The sequence below is a fragment of the Felis catus genome, chromosome C2, assembly GCF_018350175.1.
Source record: "Felis catus isolate Fca126 chromosome C2, F.catus_Fca126_mat1.0, whole genome shotgun sequence".
Classification (NCBI taxonomy): Eukaryota; Metazoa; Chordata; class Mammalia; order Carnivora; family Felidae; genus Felis; species Felis catus.
In genome coordinates this window covers 128,204,409-128,230,354 of record NC_058376.1, presented here as the reverse complement: position 1 = coordinate 128,230,354, position 25,946 = coordinate 128,204,409, and the positions used below count along the sequence as shown (strand labels likewise).

The window sequence follows — 25,946 nt, the reverse complement described above, 5'->3', positions numbered from 1 at the left end:
AGACTTCTCAGTCACTAACCTCCAGGGCCACGGACACCCTTGTTCCCTTGAATCTGTGGTTAGAAGGCCCTGCTCCTTTCTCAAGCTCAACCCCTCTCTCTTGACTTTCCTGCCGCTGTACCTTCCAGGGCCTGCTCCCACCCTCTGCCAGATACATGATAGGTGCTTAGCATGGTTCTCCTAAGGAACAAATAAATCACTGATTGAATAGGCTAGTCAATGGTGAACTCAACCACTCTCTTCAAGAAGCCTTCCACCACCCATTAGAGTAGCTTCCCAAACCCCTTCCTTAGACTGCACCTGTTGGTTAAGCTCGAAGAACCCATTTTTGGTCATCTGCAGGTACCTCCACTTGGACACCTTGTTATGGCCCAGTTGCATCATGCACCCCAGCTTCTCACATTCCAACCAGGCACCCCCAACCTTTCTGCTGTCTGGAACTTCCTGGGGAAACTCACATTCCTTCTCTCTCTTCTTACTTGCCTCCAGGGCGATCTGCCTCCCCGACTGCTCCCTACACCTTCAATCCTGCAGGATACTGTACTGTACTGACACAGCACCACAGCTCAGCAAATCACTGCACCCCAGCTGTCCCTCTTGTATCCGCTGATCTCTCCAATAAATATGGAACCAGATCTTATTCTTTGGAGGCCACCCCTCCCAGCCAGTCCAGTCCAGTGCTGGGTGCATAGTAGGCATCTAGTAATCCTATGCTCAAAGCATTGCTTTCATAAGCAGGAGGGCCAATCCTCCCTGTCCACAGTCACTGCTGTGGTCTCGCCACCCACACATCTGTCCAGACCTCTGCATGTGACCCCTACTCACTTTGAGCAAGCAGCTTGGCCACCATGTCCTGACTGCCTGCCTGGGCCTCCTGTGTCTTGGTCGCCAGGCGGCGGTTTGCAGATTCCAATCTCTCTGTTTCAAATGAAGGAAAAAACATTTTCAGGAAAGATGTTTGAGTATCAGGTGAAACTACCTGCCCAGGTGTCCCTTGGGGTCCTGTCTGTGGGGCTGCACTGTCCAAACCGGGGATGGGCTGATAGAGAAGCCCCCAGGCGTGCTGAGGGCCTAATGAGGAGAGAGCACTGAGCCACATAGATGGGGGCCCCACAAGAGGCTCCACGGCATAGAAGAGAGACAAGCATCCTTCTGTCCAGGTGGCCCCCTACGAGTTACAGCCTGGTTCCCTCCAAGCCAATTTACACTTATTTTTGCAGACAGCAGAGATTCTGAATGTCTCCCTGGAACAGAGGGATCAAGCTCTCCAGAGACGCTCCCCACCCCCTCTACCTGGGTGACCTCCCTCACCTCTGAGATCCCTGTTGAAGTCCTGCAGCCTCCTCATTTCACTGTCCATTTTGTTCCGCATGGTCTTCTCCAGGGCCTCCCGCTTGGAAGAGGCTCTGGTCAGGCTCTCGTGGGCCTCAGAGAGCCGCTGGATTTCACTTTCCAGCTGCAAGAAAGAGGCAGACAGAAGAGCTGAAGGAAGGGGAGAGATCCCTGCGAGTGGGTAGCAATCAAGGTCCCCTCCACAGGCCCAGGCTGCTCTGCTACTCTCCATCAGGAAGGGTGAGAGAGGAGAGAATAAAAAGCAACAGCAAAAAAATCCAGGTGGCTATAGTGGGATGGTCAGAAGCTTGTGGCCTCCAGATATGAATCAGACTACTAGAACCAGCAAGCGAGGGTCCCATCAATTGTGCCAAGGTCCAGATGCTGAGTGAACCCAGGGCCAGGTATTCTGGAAGTGGCTGCCTCAAGTGACTTAACACAGCTTTCCTGCACCCAACATCCAGAAAGATGCATTTTACTTGTGTCCAGTTCCTACTGAGAATCTGAGCACAGTGGACCAGGAGGGGGCACAAAAAGACTCCAGCCATGTCCCGGGGTTTGAGCTATCTCGGACACCACCGGACAGTCACAGGAGGCCTGAGGCCACCTGTCAAAGCTGAATGCACAGCTGATAAACCTTCACTGAGGAACAGGGCACCAGACCCCAGCCTGAACTGCCTCTGCCTGGGAGTATTTCCTCCTCTAGCCATCACCATCCACTGCAGAGGGCCAGCCTACCCCCACTGCCCCTCCCACTTGGCTGCTGGCAGGTTCTGCACGTGCTCCGAGCTGGCCTGTGATTCTAATAAGTAGCTCGTTTTTTCCAAAAGGAGGGGCTTTCTTTTTGGCCAGGGCCAGCCTAGAACAGACTTACTGTTGTGTGGGGGACACAAAGGGCTCTCTGTGGGAGGTGTCCGCAGGAGGGGGTGTGTGCAGGGGAAGGGTGTGCAGGGAGCTGGTGAATGGGCTCTTTCTAATCACTACTGGCCAGCAACTGCTCACACTCCAGGCCTGCTCTGCCAGCCTTGCGGCTGCTCCCCAGCTGTCTAGAGTTGGCGAGGGAGGGCATACGAAGCATGAGGGGGTGGGGGCCAGCTCCCCCTCGCCCCTCTGAGGCCCCAGCAAGGCCTACCTTCTCAATGCGGCCAGCCTTCTCTGCTGAGCTCTCCAGCTCCCTCTGCAGCCTCTCGTTGTCCCTCTGCAGCCTGGCATTCTCCCTCAGCACAGTCTCCATCTGGGCCAGGTGGGCACTGCCTGAGGTGGCTGAGGATGCCTGGCTGCTTGCTGGCCCCTCCACTTCAGGTGGACTGAGGGAGCCTAGGGTGCCATGGCTGAGAGCAGCTGGATGTGGTGGCAGGGGGTGCTCCTGGGCCGGCTGTAGGTACTGGTACTGCTGTTGTTGCTGGAGGAACACAGGGGGCACCTGGGCCTGCAGGATCCTGGGGAACAGAAGAGACAGTGTTCAGAGACTGTATAGACCCCCAAGGTTCCCACCGCTGAGCAACCCTGAGTGGGCCCAGCCCTCCTGGCATAATGGAGGGCTTTTCCACAGTGTCTACCTAAGACCCTCAAGGGCCAAGGGAATGGGGCTAGAGGGGGTTAACATCAGGATGCTTATTTCATGCCCAGCCTTACTGTGGCCAAGGCCCTGGGGATCAGCCTGAGTAGTCCTGGTCCTTGTAAGCAACCAGTACTTAAATAAGGCATCTTAAACAAGGCACACTTGACCTTTCTAATCCATACAAGGTTCTTTTTGGGTCTGGAGGCCACGTCAATCATGACTTGAGCACACAGTCTTCCAGGCCCCTGGGCCACTTGGTGGCTGAGCCTCAGCAGCTACCCCTCTGTCTGTTATAAGCCTCTTACACTAGCACCTGCCACTGTAGCACATCCACGTTTTCTCCCTCCTATTTTGGGTCCCATCACCCTTCACAGAAACATTTTTAGAATACTGTGGCTAAGGGCAGAGTGGTGAGATAGATGTCAGGGTAAGAGTCTGAGCTCCAAAGTCTGACAAAACAGGCATTCAAATCCCCACGGTGCCAGCATGCCTCTACTAAATCATGAGGGTGAGGATCTCCAGCCTCACGGGGCTCACCAGGCAACACAAAGCCTGGCAAGTGCTGGGCCTACAGCACATGATCCACAATGGTGGCGCATCCTCTACCTCTCCTACTGACAACTGCAGCCTGTTGTCTTCGTAGAGTAAATGTAACCCACGCACTAGATGGGGCCACCTCTGGACTACCGCAATACCCTGAGTTTAGGGACAATGTTCTACTGGCCTCTAGCAATGGTGCAGCATTCTCGTCAGAACCCCGTGGAGGTGGGGGTGGAAGCTGGTCACAGAGACTTGCTGGGGCCTTGTGACTCCAGGTATAAAAGAACAGACTTCCTCAGTTACACCAGGAATTTTCCAGGCCGCAGAAGCTACATGAGAGCTGAATTCCACTTCTGGGTCCATCCCCTCAGCACTCATGCCCTTCCTCCCCGGCTCCCTCTTAGGACCCTAGGCTGAAAGAAAAGTCCCTGCCCCTAGTTCCCAACGATTAAGCCTTCTCTGATCAGCTGAAACGAGAGGACGGGCAGATCTGCTTCTCTTACTGCCTAAGCTAGAGCTCCTAGTGAGAGCTGAGCAGAGGGTCTCCACTGGAATGTCCAAACTCTCCCTGCACTGCTAAATGTGGCATTCTCAGGGTTGCTTCACAAACTTTCTTCCCCCTGCACTGGGCTAGGCAGACACAACTGGCATTCTTTGAGGATGACTTAGCTCTGAGGAAGAATAGTCTCCTTTCCCTTCACACTTGCTCTCCGGCCCCCCCCTCCCCGTGTGGCCCCTCCCCCTCCCTCCCTTTTTTGTTCTCCTGCGGTCTACTTCCTTTCCACGATATTATCTTTTCCTGACAGGGCTCAATAAGGCTGCTCCAAAACTAGAAACCCACGACTCAGCTTCCGAAACTCTCCCTGACCAAGCCCTGAGAAAGGAGATAAGATGGGGACGCGAGAGGTGGAGGCTGGAGAAAACCCATAGGGTTCCGTCCTCTACTTCCCCCATACCAACACCATGGCGTCACTCATTTCTCGAGAGCAAGGAAAGGCATCTATCCCAGGAAAAGACCAAGCGGTGGGAAAGTGGGTGACTAAATGAAGACTCAGCAAGAATGAAGAGAACAAGACTTCGACCTTGAGGCTCCAGAGGAAAGGAGTCTGCAGATTCAGGGGTTTCCTGGACCACCATCGGCGGGGGAGATGCAGAGTGTGTGACATGAAGGGTGTGTGTCAGCTTCTCAGAAGGTGCTGGGCCAAGTCAGAAGCCTGGGGCAGAGCCTCATTTCTAGGAACCAGTATTTCTACAAGCTGGGCTTTCTGCCTCCTCCTGGTCTCCTGCTTCCATTCTTGCCCCTTAGAATCCATTCCCTACATGCAGCCTGAGGGGGCTTCTTAAAGAAGTAAGCCAAATCACATCCTCTAAAGGCTTCAGAATCAAGTTCTACATCCCCCAGCAGCCCTTTCCAAGGCTCCACAGAAAGGGGCTTGCCTGGACCCCATGTCCTCTCCTGCTACAGGCTCCAGCCACCTGGAGCATGTGGGAAAACATGAAAGGAAATGAATGGTAGTGACAGGGCAGCTCCTGCCCTGGTGTAGGACACAGAGAGGTCTTTAAGGAGGCCATCTGGTCCTTCCTGCCTCCAGTTAGGAATGCCCTCCATTAATCACAGAAAGCAAACTGTCCACTTGGTCTTAAGAGTCTCCAGAGAAGGAGGTCCCACTTTCTTGCCACTTAGCTTGGAATCAGTTTGGCGATGATTCCCAACCCTTGTCTTTAGCAAGTTCTTTTGAAAACCTAACCTTTAACCCCCTGCTGTAACTTGTACCCTCTGGGAACCTTAGTTATTTGACCGCTACAGCTAATTACACAATGGTATCCATCTCCAAATTAAAGCAAAAGATGCCACTAAGTTCTCATGTGACCTTGGCTAAGTCCTACTTTCCTCCAGGCATCAGCCCCTCCTTCTTGGAAAGGAGGCAGGTATCAACAGCCTTCCTCTGGGGCTGGCCAGTCCTGACACAAGGTGCTGCTGTCTGGAGGCTCTCCACCCTGGGGAGAACTACACTGGAAGAAGGTCAAGAGCTTGAAAGAGCAGGGTGGGCAGTTACCTGACTTCAGCATGCTGGAAGTGTGGGCTCCCGCGGGTGCGGTACCGTGGGTCGGTGACAGCAGTGGCGGTCTCATGAGCCAGCACAACGTGTGGGTACTGAGGCGGAGGTCCACGGGGCTCTGGGCCCTCGGCAGGAGGGCCTCTGGGTGGGGGCCCCTGCTGATTGCGGGCCAGCTGCGGGAAGCTGTGGGAGGAGCTCATGTGGCTGGGGGCCCGGGCACCGTTCCTCTCCAGGGACAGCTGCAGGAGCCGTTCACTCAGGGAGCGCACGTGCCCATGCCTCAGCTCCCGCAGCGCCTCATCCTGGCTCCGATTGCCTCCGGAGGCCCCTCGGGGATCCCGGTCCCCTACATGTGGCCGGGGCCCTGCCTGCTGGGCCGCATAGTACTGCGAATGGGCTTTAGCTTCTTCATAGGTGGGTAGCTCCTCACCCTTGCTGGGCTGTGCGCACAGCCGGTAGAGGGTGTTCTCTGCCAGGTGGGTCTCACCGCCCTGGTGCTCCTGGCCCTGGGGCTCCTGCCTTGTGGCCTGCTGTAGCACCTGAGTGTCCTCGGGTGCCAAGAGCTCCACGGAGGCCTGGGGGCTCCCTGTGCTCCCAGCCCCAGCCCCACCCCGCAGGGCCTGCTGTTGGATGGCCAGCAGTGTGCGTGTCTCAGTCAGGTTGCCATAGCGCAGCTGCTCCTGGATGAGGCGGTGCAGGACTGTCCCCGAGGAGTCTTCCAGAGTCCTCATGCTTCCTTGGCTTGCACACCCCTGCCTGAACAGTGGCCGGTGGCACCTGGCCCTAGGGCACCCGAGAGAAGAGAAAGAAGAGCAATCAGTGGAAGTACCTGGGAGAGGAACAGGAGGACTTTCCATTACACTCTGGCCCAAAGCAGAATGGCAAAGAGCAAGGCTATGGAGGGTCACGCAAGGCTGGGTTCAACTGCCAATGCTGCCGCCTACTGATTAAGGCAAGTTGCCTAACCTCTGAACCTCCGTTTCTCCATCAGAAAAATGTAAGGAATAATGCCTGCTCATGGAGTTGAAAATTAAATGAGGCAATGGCTGCTGAGCTCCTGGTGCGCAGTGAATCCTTAGCAAAGGGTTGCCATACCATCATATTCACACTTAGTATGGAGGCATAGCTGCATCTTTACTATGTCTAAAGAAAAAGACACAGTAACCTAGTGGGTAATCAATCACCCAGGAACCCCAGCCTCCTGCAGTCTGCTTCCCATTGAAAAGGCTGATGAGAGACTCCAGAGCAGGGGTAGTTCAGCCATAACCACTGAGCAGGCCAGTCTAGGGATGGACAGGGGCCCAGTTTATTGGCAGGTGGTAAAGAACGAGTCCAGCCTAGTAAAAGCCTTGGGCAAACTGCCCCTAGCTCCCTCTAGAATGCTGCATGCCTAAACCCTAGTCTTAGCAGTTAACTCACCACCCTTTACCATGCTGAGCCCTCCCTGTCATGGGATGACCTCGGCAGTTACTCTGCAAGGTGAACAGGAGAAAGGAAAAAATGCTGGTTTGCTGAATATGGGATGAAAGAAGAGAAGCTACAGTAGGACCATGGTTTTGTGAACTGACGCAAAAAGGTGCCACTCATCCAGGTGTGCGGGTAAGTCACACAGTCTGTGTGCTGACAGCAACCGCATGGATGCTCCAGGAAAAAGAAAGGGTAGCACCCTGTCTTTGATTTTATGACCGTCCCCCTTACACACAGACACACGCACTTGCTACATCGGAAAGGACCTCAACGGTCCTATGCCACATAAGGGATGGGCACTCAGTATTTTGATACCAGTAACACCCATTTGAGCCAATTGGAGACATAAGCGAGCAAGGGAGAGGCTCTTGGTTGCAGGGACCTGGGGCTGGGGCCTGGAAGCCTCAAGTGCAGGGAGATCCTATCTCCTGAGGAAGGTATTCTCTTCTGAGCTTGGGCTCTCAGTGGCTCATGTCCTGGAAGACCGCCCACCTCACCTGGCTTCCTTCCCACAGCCTCCTCCAACATAAACCTCCAAACTAGATTCAGGGAAAACCAAACAAAACCACATCTCCATAGGTCCTTGTGTATGGGGGGAGGGGAGCAGGCAGAACGTGGCCCCGCCTCCGCCACAGAACTAGCCCCAGTGCCCTGCTGCTATTTGGGCTTGGTAGGTTGGCAGAGCAGCCATTCCCAATCCGCTCCTTCCTCCTGGCTGCCCAGAAATGAGGAGAGGGAGTGGAGTCTGGAAGGCATCTCTGTACCCATCCTTCTTGGCACCCCACCATGCGGCCCCTTCTCCCTACACACAGGAGGCTGGAGATGCAAGACTCCAGAGTTACCAGAGGCAAAACAAACTGGAATCAATTCGCCCCAAGGTTTCATCTGCGGGGCATTTCCTAAAGTAATCAGTCTGGGCTGAAACCTGCTGAGAAAGACCGGGGAATGCAGAGCTTTCTGGACAGATTCCTGGTCTCCTCTCCGCCAACGGTGTGCCTGGGAGCAGGGAACACCTCCGGGGCCTCTCATCCGAATCTGTCCCCGTCAGACGCCTCAGATGCACATCCCTTCAACTGAGGCCTTACTAAAATCTGCGACCACGACCCGGGCCGTGCACCTTTGCTGCACCAGCGCTCCTGGTTCTCTGAACCCCCCACCCCCTTCCTAAGTAAGCACGTAACTCCGGCTCTCGCCGGGGCTCACGCTCGCCTAAGGAACCCAAGCGACGGTCCCTAAGTCAGATTGCACCCCAGCCAGGGATCCCGCCCTACCCAGACTCCAAGCCGACCACGAACACCTGGAGGCCGCCGGTGCACCTAGAGCGAGCAGGGGAGGGTAGCCGGAGGCCCACGGAGTTCTTTAAGCGTCGCGGGTCCGCCTCCCTCCCAGCCTCCCGAGCCCTCTTTGTTTTCCAAATGCTCCAACGCTGACGTCACCGGGCTGGACGGCCGGCTGCATTCTTTCTAAGTGAGAGCCAGTCAGTGGCTCCAGAGAGGATTTTCCAAGGAAGACAAAGAGGAATTCTTGGACTAGTTGGGGGCAAAGACACCTGTAATCCCCACCTAACCAACCAGATCAGCCCCAGGGCCCTGCAACTTGAACTCTAAGCGGCGTCTCCTTCCCTTTTCTGCGCCGCTCTCTCCAACCCACGGCCCAAAACACATGACACCGCTCTCCCCAGAAGCTGCCCCCTCCCCCAGCCCCAGGGGACCCCGCGCCGGCTAGAGCCCCCGACCCAGGCGCATTGCGGAGCGCCCTCAGCGAGGAATGGTCCCGGGTCGCCCCCGCGGCTTCCTGGAAAGGGCGCACTGCATCCCGAGGACGCTTAGAGCGCCGGGCTCCCGCTCCCAGAAAAGAGCGGGCTGCGCCGGGGCTCTGGCTTCGGCTGGACGCGTCTCTCCCGACCCGAGCGCTCCCCGAAGCGCCGAGCGGCCTTCCTTACCGCTGCGGCCCCCGGGTGCTTGGCGCAGTCAGACCCGACGACCCGGCCCAGCTCCGCTCAGCTCAGCTCGGCGGCGGAGGTGTGCACTAGGCGGTGGCGCCGACGCTCTGGCCGCTCGGGCCCCAGCGCGCAGCCCCAGGGTCGGCCCGCGCCGGAGGCGGCTGCTATGCCAGGAATGTGAGAGTTTCAGGTTCCCCCTCGGGATCAAAGCGAACCACAAATAACCTCTCAGCGCGCCGCCCTCCTCCGCCCTCCGCCTCCTCCGGCTCCCTCCTCCCGGCCCCCGCCTTCCTCCCGGGAGGCGGCGCTGCGGGCCAGGCGCCCGGCCTCAGAGCTCGGTTCCCGCGCGGCCCAGGGCCCTCCAGGACGCACTGCGCCTCTCCCCACGCCACAGCCACGCTTTGCCTTCAGGGCTGCGGGAGAAGAATTAATCCCCTCGGCCATTACCGCCCCCCAAATGCGTCTGGCCTTCCACTCACTCCTTCTTCCCTGTCGGCGGGACGACGCCGGGAGATGGACGATCGCGTGTCGCTGAGGGGTTCTGGGTGTTGCTGCGGGAGAGGGCTGGGGGGTGATGCGCGCGCGCGCGCGCGTGCGTGTGTCTGTATGTGTGTATTCAAGGGAAGGAAGACCGCAAAGGTGTCCACACCTGCCTGTCTTGGATCCTACCAGCCCCTCCTCCCCCGGCGAAGGGAAGGCTGCTTCCCCTGGAGCCTCTTCCCTAACCCCCCACTGCTTTCACCGCCAGCGGCGACCTTTGAATTGCCCTGTTATTGTTTACAAACACCTTCGCCAGCTCTTTTAGGGCCTGTCTCCACAGGAAGTGTGAATCTGAGTTGAAAATCTTCTGGTTAATTTGATCCACCTAACCAACTGAATCACCCGCCGCCAGGCGCTCTGTCCAACTCTTCCGGAAAAAGGTAGTAATCAGCACCCCTAAATTTACGCAGTGCGCGCGGTGTGCCACCACCCGCTTTTCGCCTCGTCATCCCTGTCAGCCCTCCCAATCATCCTCCCGATCATCCTCCCGGGGAGTTCTGTTATCATCCCTGTGTCATAAGTGAGGAAACCAAGGCTCAGGGAGGTTAATTAGCTTGCCCCAGGGTCACAGAGAGCGTGAGTGATGAAGCCAGGCAACCTCTGGGCTGCTCAGTTTTTTCTCAAAACCCTTCCGTTGCCACCGGAACCCGGGCTCCCTAGAGGTCCAAGACAGACTCTGGGAGCCCTCCTCTCTCCATCTGCTCTGTTTCAGTCTCAGCTTCATTCCCTCCTATACCCCTGCCAGTCAGGGCCCTCCCTGGTGTCCACCCATCTTGGTCCTGCTATTCTTGACCTGGATGAAGTTCTTTCCTCTGCCCCTAGGACGCTCCCTCCCCCACTTTTCCTGTAGGCTGGTCCATCTGTGCTGGCCTACACTTCTTCAGACACACCCTACCCACCTTTCCTTACCCTCTCCCCAGCCGCCTTTCTCCTCTACTCCCACAGTTCTGTGTGCCACTCCTGAGCCCTGGCCACACTGGGCCTCCCAACATCTGCCTGTGGGGGACTCAGGACCCTATCACCTGGGAGAGTGAAGGCCGAGTCCTACCCCCAGTAAGGTCCTTTCCTCCCCTCACCATGGAGTTTACAAGCCCCACATCTGCTGGAGAGACCAGGGACGAGAAAACGTTTTAAGTTCAAAGAGCTATTTACTAGCCAGGGACATTGTTAATATTTAATGAAGTCCTCCCCAAAGATGCGTGTCTGTGTGTGTGATTTACTCAGAAGCCAAATATTGCATTACAAATAATGATCGGCTCTGAGACAAATGAGAACATAAGTCTTTTGTGCCAAGCTAAGGGGTATTTGGCCATCCAAAGACCATCTCACAAAGAGAAGCTAAGGCCAATATGTCACTGTCCCAACTAGATACACTTGGTAAAAATTTTAGAACTAAAAAGGAAGGAAGAAGAAGAGGTCCCGGGTGGCCTTACCCCGTGGATGGAATTCTTCTTGGAGACACTTGGTGGAGGTATGAGAGTAGGCATGTGCCCTCTGGGATTGCAAAATCAGGTGAAAGGTCATATGGTAGAGTCCTATCTTTCAGGGACTTTGGGGGGGGGGTACCTGACAAAATGCTTGACAAACATTCTTGAGATGGTTACAGAAAGGGGCCCGCTCAAGGCTGCTAGAGTCAAGCAAGTACATCTTGAAGTGGATAAACCTGCTGTAGACCTAAATGGGCCCCTGTGACTCCTCACCTCTATGTCCCAGAGCAACAGGAAGGGGGAGGGATCCCAAAACCTGGAGGGGGCTGAAATGTACACACATTTCTTCTTTCTTTTCCTCTTCCTCTTCTCCCTCTCCTCTCTCCTCCTCTCTGTAAGAAGGTTGGAGGGCAGGGCCTCCCAGGCAAGGCAGAGCCGGAGGCCTCAGTGAAGCCTGCCTGAGTTGTGCTGGGTAGTTGGGTGAAAGATGTACCAGGGGCAGGTGTGCATAGGTGGGCACTGGGTTGGCTAGGCTGCTGGGACATAAATCTTCCCATATGGGAGGAGAGGAGAGGCTCTTCTAGTGAGCGAGCCAGTGCTTTCTTCCTCCCAGCTTTGTCCATCTCCACCCATCTTTTCTCCTTCTCTCTTACCCTCTCCCCCTGCAGGTAATGATTCTTCTCAGGTGACAGCATGGCTGTCTGGGTCTGGAATCCTGCCCAGGAAAGATGCAGAGGTGACCCAATTCTCAGAGTAAGTCAGTTTTGATGCCTTTGCTCTGGAAAGTTCAGCTCCTAGGGGTGTGGCTGCATCATAGGTGTGGACAGGGCTTACCAAGGGATCCTCCTTAGCCTAGACCTGGACTTGGGGCTGGGTCTGTGCCTGTGATATGGCCTCAATCTGGCATTGTGTCCCACTGTACCAAATGGGAACATGAGGGGAAGAGAATGGTCTCCTCATTGCCCAAATGGTTGATTGGTAGAGGCGGGGCTCCAGGGCCCTGGTGGCAACATCAAAGGAAGGCTCTGTTAGTTGTGAAATTCTCCCTTCCAGCCTCCCCTGGACACTTCCTTTGACAGGTTAGGGGAAGCAGGAAGCCCACCAGAATCTGGAGCAGATAGTAAATTCACAGGAAGAACCTAGATGTTGGAATGGAAGTTCCAATGCTCCAGTTCCAAGAGCCAAGCTAAGGGCCTTCTTCTCTTTGTTCTGCATTCCCCCTTCTCCGTGTCCTCCTCCATCCAGGTTTTCCCCCCAATCCTCTCCTACCACTCACTTCCCTTCCACTCCAGGTCCAGAATCTCCATCAGGCAGGGGTGACTTACAGAGTCTTTGTGTTTGGGTGGTTAATTCCTCCAGAGAGGGAGTATCTTTGAAATTAAGTCCCACAATGGTTGAGGTTAAGAGAGTGTTGTCCTAAAAAATGAAGGAGCCCTGACTTTCCAGACTACACATACCACTTGGGCCCCTAGCCTTCCTCTGTGCCACTTCTGAGGTTCGTGCAGGCCCAAGGCTGGGATGATTTGTGCAGGCCGTAAGCTCCCATTTCTTCCCCCTACGCTGGGGGCTATAATCGCCCAGAGCGTCCCAGTCCCCAGTCCTTCAAGGAAAATGTGTCTAGTGGATATAGGTGAGTAAATAGGTAAATTGCAGGAGTGTACCCTTCAGTTTATTCTTACCTGGGCAGCTGTCAGGCTGGGACTGGGGATCGAAGAACTGACACACTCAAGGCAGTAAAGAAAGGAAGGTCATTCTGAAATATCAATGTGCCCCCAAATACCTGCCTTTTCTGCAAAGCTACCTTGTACCGAGTGGATACTGTTTTAGTGGATGTGCCACTGCTCCTTGGAAAGACCCTCTCTGTTATTGGCAAGAGGCTGCAGAGCATGTGAAGAGGCCGGCCCCTCGGTTTGCAGGGTCCTTGTAGAAGACCCCAAGGTAGGCTTCTGTGGCCTTTGGGGCAGGGCCAATATGATGAAAGGGTGCCCCCTAGTGATCCTCATCCCCAACTGCTTGAGTTAGCTACTCCCAGGGCTCCGGAGAGGAGTCTTGGATCCTTGAGGAGGGTCGAGGGGGGCGTGTTTGGGACAGGGTTTCATACAAGGGACAGATGTCTCTCAGGCTCCTCGAATGGATTAATGGCTCAGTTGTGTTTCTGAGCTTTCCTCCTATTTCAGCCTCTCCTGGGCTTTCACACAGTCTTTAAAGAGATATCATCTTTAACACAAACAACCTTAAAATAATTGACAATGGGAAAAGACTTGGCATTTACTCACCTATTCACGATCCATGCATTTCTTTTTGTATCTCATGTATTCACTGAACAAATATTTTCTGAGCACCTGGCCCTCGAATGGAAGGTGTCCAACCTTGCAGACTCACAGGTCACTGAGTGCAGGGGAGAAAGAGGGTAGTACACTAGAGAGTGGAGAGTTCCATCTTTAAAGAAGGGAGTATGCACACAGGGAGGGTGTCATGGTAGGCATCCTGGAGGAGGTGCTTCTCAAGCTGAAGGCCAAGATGGACTGTGAGGTGTCTTCCCCATGCTGGCATATGAGGAACCTGCACTAGAAGCACAGACTCCTTGGTTTACTAAAACAGAAGCAGAAAACATTGAGCCACTGACCTCCAGCCACCCATATGTCCTTCTCCAGGAGTAATCCTGAGAGGGAGGGATTATAAAGGGACACTTTGTGGTATATATATATATATATATATATATATATATATATATATATGCCAAAACATCAAATTATGTACTTTATTTTTTTTAGTTTATTTATTTATTTTGAGAGGGAGAGGTGGGGAGGGGCAGTGAGAGAGAATCCCAAGCAGATGGTGCACTGTCGGTGCAGAGCCCGATGTGGACTCAAACTCACAAACTGTGAGATCATGACCGGAGTGGAAACCAAGAGTCAGACACTTAACCGACTGAGCCACCCAGGTGTCCCTAGATTGTGTACTTTAAATAAGAGTAGTTTGTTATTGTAACTATACCTCAATAAGAAAGAAAAAAAATTAAAAAGTCAGATAGCACTATAATGTAAAAATAGCGCCCTGTTCCACTTTTTCCTCATCAAGTTCCATTCCCAAGAGACAACCACTTTTAAGTCTTACATGTTCTATCATTTAAACATAAATTAAAACAAATGGACTTCTTTATTTCCTGGTGTTTCTGTTTTAGGTATTATCTACCTATTTCCTACTACAAAAGGTTAGGATATAGCTCTCTTATGTACCACTCAAGGTTAGGCTATAGCTCTCTTATGAACCACACACACACACACACACACACACACACACTTCTCTTCCCTCATTCTCTTGATGTGTCTACATGCCACGTTTTGGTTAAATTACTATTCAGTGTTTATATTATTATGACTATGTATATGGTATTAATAGCTGAATCATATACTATGCCATGTTTCTTATTTAACTTTTGTTTTTATTGCAGTTAAATGTCTACCTCATTTTTCATCTTCTAGGTGTGCTGTTTATTTAGCATTGACTTGTGCCCAAACGGACAGACAGAATCCTAAAATTCCATTCCGTGCATTTCATAGGCCCACTGGTGTGCTATCAGGTCCAGTTTGATCTGTGGCATCCCTTCGGGGGAGTTGGGATGGGTTGTTGTCTGGTCGCACCAAACGGCTTTCATCTTGAGACCTCCCTCTGTCTCCATTGATGGTCCTTCCCCCACTTTGCTTCCCTGTTTCCCAGATTCCTTGTCTTTGTCTTCTGGTAGCTTCCTAGGAATGGATCTGTGGGAGGCAAAAAATCTTTCATGTCTTAATATCTCTTCATTGTACTCTTCTGAAGGACTGATACTTGGCTGGGTATAAAACCCTAGGTTACAAATAATTTAATAATTTTCTTCTGTATTTGAAAAGGTTGCCTCATTGCCTTCTTACTTCCATTGTTGCCGTGGAAAACAATGATGTGATTCTGATTGCTGATCCCTGGATTTAAAATGTTTTCTGTTTCTTTCTTTGAGGATTAAAGCTTTGAGGATTTTTTCGACACGTCTGATGTTCTGAAATCTCCCAGTGTTGTGCCTTGATATGATTTTGTCCTTTGTTTTGCGTGCTTTGTGGACCCATTGGTCTGGCACTTCATGTCCCTAAGTGCTGAGAAGTTTCCCATAGGCTTCTGTTGTTACTCTTCTCCAATTTAACTGTTCTCTTTTCCGGAACTCCAGTTATTTGGATGTTAGAGCTCCCAAAATGATTCTCTAAATTTTAAACAACTCCCCCCCACCACTGCCGTTACCTTTTATTTTTCTGGGAAATTTCAACCCTTCTATATTTTTGTTATCAGTTTTAGTTTTCAAAGGCTGGTTTTAATCCAGTGTTCCCTTTTATAACATCATCTTCTTGTTTCATGAATTATCTTCTTGTATCCCCCCCCCCCCCCCCCCCGGGAGTAGTAATTACAATGAAAATTGTTTTCTTATTCCAATCTCCACATTATCTCTGTTTCCTTGGAGTTCATTTTTTCTGTTTGTTTGTTTTGGTCTCTGTTTTTCGTAGCTAAGGCTTCCCCAAATGACTTTGATTCTTGGCTGTCTGGTCCTATTTAAAAAGGAGGCATTTAACAGCTGATGAAGGCCCCATGTGGATGCAGAGCTGGGCTTTTGGAGGGTCTCACAGAGAAACGATGGGATAAGGTTCTGGCTGTGATGATGGGGACCCCCATATAGTAGAATATGTAGATCATTTCCCTTGGGCCAGTCAGCTTCCCAGTGAAGGACCCTCCAAATCTCCTGCCTGGAGGCTGAAAGCCTGGCAGCCAGTGTTTGGACAGCGGAACAGGAAGCAGAGGGGGTTGGGAAAAGTGGGCTATGCCAGACCCCTCCCCTCTCAGTCTCTCCGCTCTGGCAGCAGGGGTGGCGGGAGGAGAGTGGTACAGAATGAGGTGCTGATCTTCTCATGTGGCAAAGGAGGGGATCTCCTCTTCATAAAGCTGTCAGACAGCTCACCTGGTTTCAGCCTCACCCTTGCCCCTGTCTTGTGTGTCCAGTGGCTTCATTTGCTAAGATTGTTTGAGGCTCTGCTGAGGTTGCTTCTTCCCCCTCCCAGACACTCGGCTGTGGGGAGAAAGCTATAACCTCATCTGTCTGCATTCCATTTTCCAGAATTTTGTTGAGATCCCTCTCCTGCTTGCTCTCTCCTCTCCTGATTTCTTTTGCTACGGTTAGGTTTTTTCCTTTCATCTCTTTCCCACCCAGTAGGCAGATTTGGGGCAGAAGCAGGATAATGGTACTGCTCTCTCCTCCGCATTTGGTTGGACTCAGCCTCCTCTTGATTTTTCTCACTGAGGTGGCTCATTCCAGACCTTGTCAGGACTGGTGTGGGCACTTGGGGCAGGAAGCTGGCAAGCTCAGGGTTGTTGGGCTGGTTCTACGACTCCAGGGCCTGCTGTACACTGGGTTCCCAAACATCCGCCAAGGATAAGCCAGGGATAGGGGTGCTTCTGTGACAGCTTAGATGACACGTGGGACTCTGCTACCTTGGTACCACAGGGCTGCCACCAAGACTTGGCAAAGGGTGACTTGAGGCTTTTTAAACTTGAGGGGACTTAGAGGTCCAGAGGCTGAGCTGGGGTTCCAGGAGGCATGTGGTATTCCCTGTAGATGTCACCTTGCTTGGGGGTGCCTGGGTGGCTCAGCTGGTTAAGTGTCTGACTCTTGATCTTGGCTCATGTCATGATCTCACAGTTCGTGAGTTTGACCTCTGTTCTTGCGGTATGTTGGGCTCTGTTCTTACAGTACGGAGCCTGCTTGGGATTTTGTGTCTCCCTCTCTCTCTGCCCCTCCCCAGCTGGTGGTCTCTCTCTCACTCTCTCTCAAAATAAATAAATAAACTTAAAAAAAATAGTTGCCACCTTGCCTTCACCAAACCCAGTATCCAGGAGAAGGCTGGCCCAGAGTTGTCCTTGCTTCCACTTTAAGAAAAAAATTTTTTAATGTTTATTTTTGAGAGACAGAGAGATAGAGTGAGCAGGGGAGGGGCTCCCTCCCAGAGGGAGACACAGAATCCAAAGCAGGCTCCAGGGTCTGAGCTGTCAACACCGAGCCTGATGCAGGGCTCAAACTCACCGAGGGTGAGATCATGACCTGAGCCAAAGTCAGTTGCTTAACCGACTGAGCCACCCAGGCACCCCACTTGCTTCCACTCTCGCCCATTTCCTCTAGGTGCATTCATAGGAGAGGATGGCTGGGAGAACACTGCTGCTCCCAGGCCCACCTTGACTGCCTCCTAAGGGCAGAGCGCTTGGCCTTTCAGCACCATTGAACTGTTGTGTTGTTTGACTGGGCAGGATACTGGAGTCACTTGGGAGACATCATAATGTCTGACTTATTTTGTGCAGAGGCTCTCAGTGTATGCTGTGTGCTGGCCTTGTGAAGTGTTCCTCAAAACCTGAGGTCAGATATGCTAGAGAGACTCCAGAAACAGTGTTCCTTTCTTAGAGGTTCACAATGGTGTCAACCTATATGAAGAGTCTAAAATTCCCTGCAGGAAAGAAACTGTATATTTTGTTTAAGGCACCCACATAAGTGAAGACAGGCTGAAAGAAAGTAGACTGATCTCAGGAGGTATCAGGTATGGGCAAATCACAGTGTAGAGTCTAACGTCCTAGTGGAGAATCTGAGAGCTCCAGAGTTGGAGACTGAGACAACGCATCCCACATTTAGGGGAGCCCTTGCCGAAAGCCTGTCGGAAGTCCAGTGGGTCTTGGCCACCTGGCCTGCTTTTTCAGATTCTGTTTGACAAACTCTTCCCAACCCCATCCCAGATCCAATGTGACTGGTGCTGGAAAAGACATGAAATCCAGCACTGGGACAAAGGAGTGACCCTAGAGAGGCACAAGGGGAGTTTCCTCTGAGGTCAGAGGAAACATCGGTACGTTGGCTGCAGGGAGGAAAGGGTAGGAAGAGAGAGAGGCAGAGACCTCCCATAAATTCTCCCTAAGAGAGCTATGTACCCTGTACATTTCAGACCCTTCCCTTTGGGTCAAGGGTCCTGTAAAAGTGCTGCCAAGAAATCCACTTCATCTCCATGAGGAACAACTGGCCAAAGGGGGAAGGTCCAGGGTGGTGGTAGGGATGGGGGAGTGGGGTGGAGGGGTGGTGCTTCCCAATATGGTGGAGGTAAAGGCAGAGCCCTTTGTCTCTGCAGCTGTGAAGCCCTAATGCTGAGACTTGGCCAACGGCCCCTTGCACGCACCTATGCTGCCCCTGCCCCCAGGACCCATGAAACCCCTGTCAATGCCACAGTCAAGAGGACGAAGGACAGGCTCAGCCAGGCCCTCCAAGGTGGAAGGGGGAGGCAAGTCTTCCACACTATCTCCTTCCTTTCCTTCCACACTATCTTCAAGCCCTGATCTTCCTGCATGTCACCCTGATGGGCATTTCCTGGAGATGGAAGGGTGGGCCTGTGAGGTGCTGATGGCAGCAGCTCAAGAAGCCTCCCTCCATACCCACTGGCTTTACCACCTTGGGCAGAAAGATAAGCTTCCCTCTCCTTGTGTGTAAAATGAGCATCATAACAAAACCCACTTCATACAGAGGGCTGTTGGGAGCATGAATGGAACCTTCCTTCTAATGGCATCCAGAACGTGCACGATAATTATCCTCTCTGCTGAGAAGTCTCTAAATTCTCACCTTACACCACTCAGCAGTGAGACCTCCCACAAGCCAGGTTCCCCCTTGCTAAGACTCAAAGGCAGTTCTTCAGCAAGCAACACCCTTGGCCAAAGCCATTCATGAGGGCAAGTTATATCCTTCCCAACTCCTTCCTCTTACCTTGGCAAGAGCTGATTGAAACATTTTGCCTTGTCATTTATCGCCTACTCACTCCTTTGAGGTCTTTATCAAATATCATCTTCCAGTATGACCTCCCCTGATCATACTGAATAATCATGATTTAAATTGCAATCTACCCCATTCTCTGTTCTCTTCTTTCCACTTTTTCCCTCCATCAACTTTTTACCATTCTACATGCAATTTGTCTCACTTATGTATTTGCTTATTTTTTGTCTCCCTCACTAGCACGTAAACTGTGCTAGGCAGGGGAGTTCTGTGTTTTGTTTCTTGCTGTCTCCCTGACGGCTAGAGCAATGTTCGGTGCATAGTGGGTGCTGTATAACTATTGTTGACTGAATAGAATAAACTCATGGACACTTGTTCTTGCCATGGCAAGACCCATATTGTTTTATAATTGTTGGCTGCCTACAAGAAACCCCCCTCCCAACCCATTTAAGTTGTTTATAAAGTATTATAGCAATATCCTTTTGGTTGTGAGATGGGCACTTAGGGGTATTTGTGTGACTGGTCCCAATCCATTAAACCCCCCTGAGGTCTAATTGGTCTAAGTGGGCTCTGCTCTTTGAGTGAGTCACACTGTGCTCTTTAGAGGTTTTACATGGTGCACGATCCAGTGGGTTTAATTGGTTTAAGGTTAGTATCTGACACTGAGTGAGTTTGGCAGATGTAATGTCCTAAAACTTGTGTATCAAAGATTGTGCTTAAGCATGAGTATTAGACACAACACAGAGTGACTTAAAGTTAAGTTTATTTTATTTTTATTGAAGTATAGTTAAAATACAGTGTTACACTGATTTCAGGTATACGGCAGTCAGTGATATGACAGTCCTATGCTCACCATGGCAAGTGTAGTCACCATCTGTCGCCACACAACATTGTTACAATATTATTGATTATATTCCCTATGCTGTGCTTTTCATCCATGTGGCTTATTTATTTTAGAACTGGAGGTTTGTACCTCTTAATCCCCTTCACCTATTTCACCTGTCCCTCCAACCTATTCCCCTTTGGCAACCACCAGTCTCTTTTATGATTTTGTTTCTGTTTTTTGCTTGTTTGTTTGTTTAGATCCCATATGTAAGTAGAATCATATGGTATTTGTCTTTCTCTGTCTGGCTTATTTCACTTAGCATAATACCCTCTAGGTTTGTCCATGTTGTCACAAATGACAAGATCTTATTCTTTCTTACGGCTGTGTAATATTCCAGTGTGTGTGTGTGTGTGTGTGTGTGTGTGTGTGTGTGTGATATCTTTATCCATTCATCTATGGATGGATACTTGGGATGCTTCTACAACTTGGCTATTGTTAATAATGCTGCAATAAACATAGGGGTGCATAATATCTTTTCGAATTAGTGTTTTCGTTTTCTTTAGGGAAATACTCAATGGCGAAATTACTGGATCCTATGGTACTTTTCATTTTTTTGAGGAACCTCTCTACTATTTTCCACAGTGACTGCGCCAGTTTACATTTCCACCAACAAAGAGTGCATGAGGGTTCCCTTTCCTGCACAGAAACAGATACATCGATCAATTGAACAGAATAGAGACCCCAGAAATAGACTCATGCATATATGGTCAATTAATCTAATGCAAGGGAGGCAAGAATATGCAATGGAAAAAATACAGTTTCTTCAACAAATGGTGTTGGGAAAACTGGACAACCACATGCAAAAGAATGAAACGGAACCACTATCTTATGCCATACACAAAAATAAACTCAAAATGGATTAAATACCTAAATATGAGACCTGAAACCATAAAACTTTTGGAAAAAAACATAGGTAGCAATTTCTTGGATATTGGCCTTAGCAGTATTTTTTCTAGGTATGTGTCCTTAGGCAAGGGAAACAAGAGCAAAAATAAGCTTTTGGAACTACACCCAAGTAAGGGGGTTTGCACAGCAAAGGAAACCATTGACAAAATGCAAAGACAATGTACTGAATGGGAGAAGTTAGGGATTTACTTTTCTTTCACAAAGCATGAAATCTGGAGGTGGGTCACCTAGGGCTGGTATGGTAGCTCCCAGCATCTTCTGTGTCCCAGGCTCCTTTTAATCTTTCTGCTCCTTCATCCTTTGGCCACAGCTTCTGGGCTCAGCCTCACGGTTGCAGGATGACCACTGCGACTCCAGCTATCAAGTCAATCTCCCAACTATTAAGAGGGTTAAGATTAAGAGGAGCAGGCAAGAGGGTGCATGCCGCCTGAGTCAGTCAGCCTTCCTTGAAACGAATCCAGGCTGACATCCTTTGATTTTAATTGGAACATTTAACCTATGTATATTTAATGAAATTACTAACATATTTGGGTTTAAATCCATCATGTCACTGTTTGTCTTTTATTTGTTTCACTTGTTTTATATTCCCTTTTTCCTTTCTTACTTTATAAGTACTTGTTATTCTTCCATTCCATTTAGCTTATTAGTTATATAATCTTTTATTATTGTTTTCAGTGGTCACCCTAGAGATTACAAAATGTCCTCCTGACTTATTAAAGTTTAATATAAATTACTACTTTTACCACTTCCAGGACAATGCAAAGATTTTAGAACACGTTAGCTCCATGACTCCCCTCCCATCTTTGTGCTCTTGTTGTCCTGAATTTTAATTCCACGTATATTAAAAAAAAAATTTTTTTTCAACGTTTATTTATTTTTGGGACAGAGAGAGACAGAGCATGAACGGGGGAGGGGCAGAGAGAGAGGGAGACCAGAATCGGAAACAGGCTCCAGGCTCTGAGCCTTCAGCCCAGAGCGTGACGCGGGGCTCGAACTCACGGACCGTGAGAGCGTGACCTGGCTGAAGTCGGACGCTTAACCGACTGCGCCACCCAGCCGCCCCTCCACGTATATTTTAAACCTCACAAGACATTATTATTATTTTCTTATATGTCATCGATATTCATTTAGTTTTGCCCATAGCTTTACCCTTTTCATTGCTCTCCATTACTTTCCTCATCTCCATGCATCCACGTGGGATCATTTTCCTCTTGCTCTAGAAGTGTTCCCTGAATGAGGGTTTGCTGGTAACAAGAGCTTCCCATTTTTATTGGTTAGAAATGTCTTTACGCCATCTTTCCTCTGTGTCTGGAGAAGCAGAGCACTGTTGGCTGCCCAGGGAAGGCCCGTGTAAAGCCAGGCTGTCCTTTTGGATAACATGGGCCGGGTGGAAAGTTCACACCCCATTTCGTGGGTGTGAAAGCGATCAAGTAAAGCCAGAATTTGACAGAAGTCAGAGGCAGTCATTCATTCAATCCTGACTTGGGCCAGAGGATCAGATCTGGACCTGATCAGATTTTGGAAGGAGAACTGCTCTTGGCATCCCCTCTGACAAATCAGCGTTGTCCATCAGGCAGCTTGGTGCCAAGGCTTCAGTGTCCAGCCTCCCTCTGAGCAGGCGGTGGGGGAAGGAGAGCCGCTGAGTCTACCCAAACCTCCACTTTCCCGCAAACAGAAGAACTTTATCAGGACTACTTTCTTCATAGGGCAGCTCAAAAAACGTTTTGTAAACTGCTCTCCCCATACATTCCTCAGATAAGCCTGAGTCCTGTGCAGGTGCAAGAGAGTGGTCTTCAGTGCCCCTGGCTCCCACCAACTCTCGGCAGCAAGAGTGGCTCTGGCTGGATTTCTTAGACCTTGAGAGGGTCAGGCCCAAGGTGAATTGATGGCCCCAGGGAGCCCAGAGTGAATTGGGCAATTCAAGTCTTCTTCAGAGGGCATCCCTCTGGGTTGGGGTCTCAGCTGCCCAGCCCCCACATCCTATACTCCACACCAAGCAGGAAAGCCACACAGAGGGGAGGACAGGGCAGAGAGGCATGACACGGTCTCCTTCCTCCCCTCAAAATCACAAAGTCCCACCTGCCAAGCTGAGTAACTGCCTCTATCAAGGACATAGGAAACAAACAAAACAGAAACACAGCTTACTTCTGTCTGGACTCTGAGTTCTCTCTCTCTGGAGCAGGAAGAAAGTTGGAATGCATTTCGGGTGGGCTGCCTATGTTTAGATATTTTTCTACAGGCTAAAAAGAGAAGCTGAAAGTTTCTCCTTCTCTAAATTTTATTTTGCCGAGCAAAACAAAAACTCATTCTAGACTGTTCCTCTGTCTGGAACACTTTTCCCCTGGATGCCCGGGGCTCATGCTCTCACCACAGGTCTCTGCTCAAATGCCACCTTCTCAGACCTCTCCAAACACCCATGTAAAAGGCTACAACCACTGACACCCCACCTCACCAGCCACCTGAAAACCATTCCTCTTCACTGCTTTAGCTTTTTCTGTCACCATACTTTATTTATCATCTGCCTCCCCTCACTAGACTGTCACCTACATGAGGGCAAAGATGTTTTGTCCTTTCCTATGCTCCAGGGCCAACAAGAGTGCTTGGCACATAGTTGGTGTATGAATTATTTATTGCCTCATAACAAATTAGTCCAAAATGCAGAAGCTTGCAACAACAGCATTTATTATCTTGCAGTGACTGTGGGTCAGGAACATGGATGCAGGTGGCTGGATCCCCCACTCAGCCTCCATCACAAGACCGCTGTGGTTATGCTATCCTCTGAAGACTCAGTGGCAAGGACCGGCTTCAAGCCCACAGCATTGTTGACAGCCTTCAGTGTCTTGCAATCTGCTGGCTGACCTCAGTTCCTCACCAGGCTGTTGGCCAAGGTCTGCCCTCCATTTCCTGGCACTCCAGCTCCTCGTAGAGCATCTCACCATGCGGCAGCTGACCTCATCATAGTGAATAAACAAGAACGACAAAGAAACTGTGACCAAGATGGAAGTTACCGTCTTTTGTAAACTAATGTTGAATTTGATGTCCCATCACTTTGACTGTATTCTAGTCATTAGAAGCAAGTTATTAGGTCCAGTGCCTACTGAAGGGAAGGGGATTACACAAGAATATGAGCACCAGGAAATGGGAACACGGGAGCCATTTTAGAAACTGCCAACCACATTTGACTTTCAATTGGTGTTTGTTGAATGGATGGATGGGTGAATTTGGATACATGCAGAGAGGGAGAATAGAGACAGGTAGGGGCATACTGCTGTTAAGAAATTGTTTCCTCACTATGCTGGAAAGCCAAGGGACATGGGCATCAAAAGGCTTGCCTCTTTCCACTTGTCACATGCTTTATTTTCAAGATTGGTTAACTTCTACTCTGATTCCAGCCTCCTCATTCACCCACAAATGCACATGTGCATGAGACATACAGACAGGAGGACAATTCAGTCTTCAGAGAGGTGAAGACGTTGGCAAGCTTACACATTGGGCTCAGAGGTTTGTAAGTTGCTTTCAGAGGAAAGGCTGGGGAATTTGTTAATTCGGGGAAAAGCACATTTTTTCCCACTTGCACAACTCAAATAAGGCTGAACACTCCCATGCTGGAATTTTCCAAACCATTTCCATTTCTCAGATGGAGAGGAGGAAATTTGGACAAAGCAAAGGCTTGTTTTTGAGGGAGAAATGAGTTATATCTGTGGCATACCTTTTGTGTGCTCAGCATGATCTTGCATCTCAGGCCTAGAGAAGAAGTAAAGACACAAGAGGAACACCCAAGGTGGCTGCAGGGACCAAGCTAGCCTTAGAGAGATGACAGTGAGACAAAGGGACAGCATTGCCTCAATGTGGTGTGCTGCTGGAGATCAAGAAGAGGGGATTCATAGGGCTGACACAGGAAGGGAGAGGTTCTGGAAATAGGTTGGTTAGAGCTTCACCTTTGAGTATGAAAAGTGTTTGAATAGGAGGGCATTCTAGGCAAGGAGCAGCATAGGAAAAAGGCTCAGAAGTGGGAATTGGTGCGGTATGACCATGGGCAGATAAATAGGGCTGAATAAATGGAAGGTGTATGTACATGGTGACAACTAAGAAAATGATGAGAGTCTGAGGGGCAGGAGCTTCCTGAGTTTAGGAGGTGGGGTTAGTGAGAGTAGTCTTGGAAGGGAAATGAAGAAAGTACTAAAGTTTGGGGGGTAGTTGGCTCATCACTGGACCCAGGGCTGAATAGCCCCCAGGAACAATCTGTGGTGGGGCCGTCATCACGCCTTCCTCATGTCAGAGCTGCTGAGGAACACAAGTGGGTCTTGGTGACAGCTGCCAGGGGATCAACAAAGTTCACCTGGATTCTTTGTGGTCTGCTCTCAGGGAAAAAATCCACCACAGAGAGATAAGGTAGGGTCCCACTAGAACTTCTTGTGACTCCCCCCCTTCCTCATCTAGTTCCACCCACATCCCCTTCCATTCTCCTTGTCCCCATTCTCTGCTTAATTTCTGTGCACTGCCTTTATAGCTGTCTGGCACTTTGTGTATTTACTTATTTGTCTTGCATATGGCCTGTTTTTCCCACCGCAGTATAAGCTCCACGAGGGCCGGGATTTCCAGGTGAGTGCTGGGCGCATGGGAAAACACTCAGTGTCTATTGAATGGAAGAGGCCTTGTTACAAAGTGATAAACCGTGCTTATAAAGAGCTCCATCTGGTTAGGAAGCCGGGATAATAGATTTGCTTCTTTGCCCACAGTCAGGGCCCCTGCGTCCGTATATGTGTGCACCTTTACCTGCAGAGAAGAGCTCATCCTTGCTGGGAACAGCCTCCGCCTCAGTCTGGACACCAGGGAAAGCCGCAGGTGACACAGCCTCCCTCAGGGTCACACTGATGCCCCTGCTTTGACTCACCGGAACACCTCAACTCCCCCCGCCTCCGAATTCAGGGCTCCTGCACCAGCCTGCCTCTATCCCCTCTGGATGCCTACAGGAGTTCCATCTTCTCCGTCCCCTTCTGCCAGCCTCGATGGGTGCCAGACTGCCTCTGTGTGAGACCCTGGCTGGGAAGGGCAGGCAGGACTGGGCTTTTCTCTCCTCCATATCCACTCCCAGCCCCAACAGGCACCAGGAAAAAGGGTTGTTGGTGGTGTTTCAGAGGCTCCATGACCCCATAAAATATGCTTCATTTTTCTCAGAAAATGAGCCATTTTTTCCCTCTTATGTTTTCATATGGTGCCCAGAAGTCCCTGGATTTCCTGGAATTTATATGAAGAATTCCAGCTATTCCAGCTGTAGTTTTCACACACAGAGCTCCTGCCAACAGACTTTGGCCATCTGGGGGCAGCCTGTGGCGGTGGAGTGAGCTCTGCTCTTGAGCTCTAGCCACCTGGCAAGGGCTTCTCTGCTGACCCCCTACCATGCTTGTGGATATCAAAAAAAATAATAATTTTATTGAGTTATCATTGGCATATAATAAACTACACTGAACAATG

General features: G+C 50.6%; 1 protein-coding gene and 1 long non-coding RNA gene across 8 annotated transcripts in view; one reads left to right on the top strand and one right to left on the bottom strand.

The window, feature by feature from the left end:
- The window catches only part of AMOTL2 (angiomotin like 2), an 18,390-nt gene extending 8,986 nt beyond the window's left edge, over positions 1-9,404 (bottom strand). For 2 of the 5 annotated variants that reach the window (XM_006936400.5, XM_006936402.5), the window contains exons 1-5: positions 8,903-9,041; positions 5,491-6,276; positions 2,465-2,771; positions 1,312-1,456; positions 826-918 (exon numbers count right to left, since the gene is read on the bottom strand). In XM_006936400.5, the coding sequence (XP_006936462.1) occupies positions 826-918; positions 1,312-1,456; positions 2,465-2,771; positions 5,491-6,224 (1,279 nt within the window). In that variant the 5' untranslated portion in view covers positions 6,225-6,276; positions 8,903-9,041. Of the gene's footprint in view, positions 1-825; positions 919-1,311; positions 1,457-2,464; positions 2,772-5,490; positions 6,277-8,231; positions 8,363-8,902; positions 9,042-9,381 lie in introns of those variants that run through there. The other 3 variants (XM_006936401.5, XM_045037573.1, XM_045037572.1) reach the window with 2 other exon arrangements.
- On the top strand, positions 9,194-25,946 carry LOC111562301. Of its 3 annotated transcripts, XR_002745439.2 has the most exons (4): positions 9,194-9,822; positions 11,538-11,622; positions 23,166-24,863; positions 25,211-25,946. It is a non-coding gene; the product is annotated as an uncharacterized LOC111562301 (long non-coding RNA). The 3 variants fall into 3 exon arrangements; XR_002745438.2 differs by having other exon boundaries at positions 23,166-25,946; XR_006585484.1 differs by having other exon boundaries at positions 9,194-10,913; positions 23,166-25,946.